Raw genomic sequence first — 4,262 nt, 5'->3', positions numbered from 1 at the left:
AAATCTTAAATTAGTAATCGAAAGGTAAAGTTTACATTATCTTTGATATCAATTTCAACCTTCTATGCAATTCCATCAACTTGTTCAAACTTTATTTTAATTAGTTTAATTTCAGTATAGTATATTCACTGACTTTATATTATCTTTTGGATTTCACATTTACTTCATGTTTCTCTAACTTTTTCCTTAAAAAATGGCAATAATTGTGTCTTCTGTATTTTTAGAAACAAACTCAATAGATAGAGTAATTGATATGCATCATGGGAGCTAGAACATAAGTAGAATGGCTGAACTGATTTGTATTATATATTGAGTGAAGATGGAGGAGCAAACTACTGCTTCTTCACTAACCTAACAGTCTTTTAACGCTTCTTGTTAATATTTCATGTACTTTCTTTAGTCTATTCGTCCTTAATAAAATCGATGCCCATCGGCATGAGAAGTATAGAAGGGAAATATACTTGAAACTTGACTGTGGAGAACTTTGTGTGAGGTTAGGGATGATTTCATAGCGACCACCAAAAGTAATTGAGTTCCGATCTTCTTCTATATGTTCTTAGGCCCATTAATTGTCCAATGAGAAGGTGTTTTTGGTGCCCATCGATTTCCCAGTCCCAGTGAGAAGGCCCACTTTTGTTGATCTCTTGGCCACACTTACAACACAAATAAATTCAATGCCACCTTCTCCTCCTCCTCCTCTCTCTCTCTCTCTCTCTCTCTCTCTCTCTCTCTCTCTCTCTCTCTCTCTCTCTCTCTCTCTCTCTCTCTCTCTCTCTCTCTCTCTCTCTCTCTCTCTCTCTCTCTCTCTCTCTCTTTTAAATTTAACTTAACTTTATTTATTGAATTTGAAGCCCTTCTTCTTGTATTAATCGTCTGCGACGCGAGGGGCAGTGATAAACAACACCATAGACAAGGAGGGTTTGCCATAACAAAAAACAGAAAAAAGAAGAAATGGCAGTACACCGCGACAATCTACTGGAAGAAGAAGAGAACGAAGAAGACAATGCTCTCTTTGAGGGAGACGGCTTAGCTTTTCTTTTCTTAGTTAACTTTTATGTTAATGACCAAGATTCCGATATTCCTCCTCACCTCCGTGACCTTGCCCGCGCCGCTCAGAGCGGTGACGTCGACGCTCTTCGCTATGCTCTAGGTGAAATGAATAACCTTCTCTTCTTCTCTCTTTTGCTTTTCTTTTCTATTATTTGCTTGAAATTCTAGTTCTTGGAATTTAGATGAAAGGTTTTTCTTTTTTTTTTTCAAGAATTTACTTGTTAATTGGGATTGGTGTGACAAAAGAAGCCATCTAGACCGAGTTTTTGTTCTAATATTTGGATTAGTTATGGTGACTTTGGAAGATTTTTAGTAAGCTGAGCAGTAATAGCAATCTTTATTGAATGCCATTCAGCAATGGTGCTGTTGCTTATAAATTGAATAAAATTTTTTTTCCTTTGCGCGTCTATATTCCACTTTTGATCTGCCGAAAACGCCGTATAAAATAAATTATCTCCTTCGGTGGTCATGTTCTTGCGCCAAAAAAAAAAAAAAAAAAACTAGTCTGCTGCCTGCATTTAGGCCACCTTAACTTGTGGCTTTGAATTTCTGTTTCTGTATCTGATAGATAGATTTCTGGGTTCCTTGTTTCGATAATAATGGAAATAACTTTATGAAAGAGTTCGACAATGGGTTCATTTGCTCGCCAATAGTGTTTATAATGCTAGAACTTGACAAAGCTAAACCCCAAAAGCGAAGCTGCATAATTGAATATTTGGAATATCGGATTCGTAAAGATTTGGAGTTTGAACTTGAGCATGATCAAACATCAAACATTTCATTGAGTATATTGCTGGTGATGGAGATCTTTTCATACCTTCTTTATGCAGGATGTTTAAGTTTCTCCAAAATGTCTGATTGATGATGGTTTGTTACATAATTTAGAGGTTATAAAACAATATTGTAGAATGGCATTGACTTGTAAAATGATAAAAATCTTTTGGATTTCCAGGAAGAGGCTATCGGATCAAGGCTTTTAGAGTATCTATTTTATACAAAATGTGAAAGGGTAGCCTTTTTCTCTTGTTGAAGTAGAAAGTAATGGAAGAGTGGGAATTACAAGTTTTGTCTAGAAATCTCTAGAATTAGGGAGGATGTTTGCAGAACCCATTCCACCATACAAGTTAGAAATCAGAAATTTGAAATGCCAACAGAGTCAAATAGGATCTTTCTCGCTCATGCTTTAGTTTCTGATTCAGATAACCTGAATGGCAGCATTGATGAACCAGTGGAAGATGGGGACACGGCTCTCCATTTGACATGCCTGTTTGGCCATCGTCTCTGTGTCCAGGTTAGTTTACTCAATTTATTCTCTCTTGCTGCTTTTCAGTGGTGTTTTAAAATGTTAAACAGTAGTGCAAATTATTTATAGTTTCCTTTGTAGCTTCTCCTGGAAAGGGGAGCAAACTTGGAGGCCAGGGATGAAGACGGGGCGATTCCTTTGCATGATGCCTGCGCAGGGGGTAAGAATAAGAAATAATTACCATCAACATGTTCCGTATTCTTTCCTGATGAAATTATTTAAACTAATGTTGATTTTTCTTTTCTTTTTTCCACCTCACCTCCCTTGTTCTCTGCTGCAGGATTTACTGAGATAGTCCAACTTCTGGTGGACAGTGCTAATAATGCAGAGCGTGTGAAAAGGATGCTAGAAGTAGTTGATGATGAAGGTGATACTGTAAGTTCCAATAATAAATTGAATGATTTTTGTTTTTTGGCTGGAGGCCTCATTCTTAGAAAATAGGTTTCAAAAGAAATTATATCATTTCTATTTCCTTTTCTTTTTAATCTCTTTGGGGATGCTGTGTTGGGCCAGCTGATGCCATTGCTGGCTTTGCCTGGTCCTTTATCTAGTGGGAGCTGACGAGGGTTCCAAGAATGACTGTATAGTTTGGACATATAGCTGCTTAGCTGTGTTGTAACACCCGAATGACTGTATAGTTTGGACATATAGCTGTTTAGCTGTGTTGTAACACCCCACCCCAACAACCATTGTCTACTTCCGCGTGATTACTGATATTAAAACCCTTTTGCAGCCTCTTCACCATGCAGCAAGAGGTGAACATGCCGATGTTATTAGATTGCTGCTGGCTTCTGGTGCCTCCGCTACAACAGCAAACTCTTATGGACAGGTTAGTAACCATTGATTTCATTATGAAAATTATGTTTCTCATCTCTGTCTTGTACCTGTTACTAATTAATTGCTATGGCAGACTCCAAGCGAACTACCTGAACCAGATACTGAAGCGCACAGAATTTTGGCATCGGCCAGATGAGCTTCTTCATGACCATCTTCAGCTTCCTTGCCCAAACACAAGATTATACCTAATGTTTGTTGGATGAAACCTTCTTTCGTTGGCTCTGCATTTTGCATTTGTTGGCTTCTTTAGAGTCTAGCTACTTAATCTTGGAACAGCTTCTTGTTGGAGAACCCATTTCAGATTATAAATACAACGTTTCCATCTAAAGCATATAATGTATGCACTCCTAAGGCAAGTGATATAGCTTTAAGTTACCAGAAAGTGACAATACGTGTATTTTTGAACATTACATGCCGATCATGCAATGTTTTGTTTGGCGAGACAGGGAGGGAAAGGAATGGTTGAGGAAAAAACTGGAAGTATCTATAGTACATGGAATATCATATCAAATCCTGCTGCTTTTATACTACGTTAGTCACTGCAGTGACCCCAAAGTAACGAAGAGGATCAAGAAATCCCAATTATTAGCTCTCCCATTCGATGTTTACATGGTTGGCTAAAGAATTATGTAAGCGTACAATGAAGAGAATTAGCTTGGGAGAAAGGAAAAGTTGGTTTGAGAGAGAGAAGGGGAAGAAATAGATGGGCTATAATCTTGCGGCTGTTCTTGTATTTTTTTCAAATAGTAACTTTGTACAGGTGGACGTGAATACACGCGCGCACACACACCCGCACGACAACTAACTTGGATCGTAAAGAAATAAATTGAGATGATAAGAGGGGTTTAGGGTGAGCAGCAATTTGATCATCAGAAACATAAAGAATGTCAGTCTGCTTATTAGAAGCAATAAATTAAACCTGAGTGTAATTGCTAGATATAATGTCACGAACTAAGTGAAAACCAATTTCCACGTGTCATCCGAGCATGGAAAACTGGGTTGGCTATCAAAAAAGTTCAAGAAATAAATACTTGACGTATAGTAATTCTACAACACCATTAGCAGTGGCTTT

General features: G+C 37.8%; 1 protein-coding gene across 1 annotated transcript; it reads left to right on the top strand.

The window, feature by feature from the left end:
• Positions 1-810: 810 nt before the first annotated feature.
• LOC105117714 (tankyrase-1-like) lies at positions 811-3,670 on the top strand. Its single transcript, XM_011015466.1, has 7 exons — positions 811-1,150; positions 2,250-2,341; positions 2,435-2,513; positions 2,634-2,728; positions 3,087-3,182; positions 3,264-3,319; positions 3,387-3,670. Exons 1-7 carry the CDS (start codon positions 952-954, stop codon positions 3,391-3,393), a joined length of 624 nt encoding a protein of 207 aa, XP_011013768.1. The 5' UTR covers positions 811-951; the 3' UTR covers positions 3,394-3,670.
• The last annotated feature ends 592 nt before the right edge of the window (positions 3,671-4,262 follow it).

Source organism: Populus euphratica, unplaced genomic scaffold, assembly GCF_000495115.2.
Source record: "Populus euphratica unplaced genomic scaffold, PopEup_1.0 scaffold1473.1, whole genome shotgun sequence".
Taxonomy (NCBI): domain Eukaryota; kingdom Viridiplantae; phylum Streptophyta; class Magnoliopsida; order Malpighiales; family Salicaceae; genus Populus; species Populus euphratica.
This window is presented reverse-complemented; position numbering and strand designations above follow the sequence as displayed.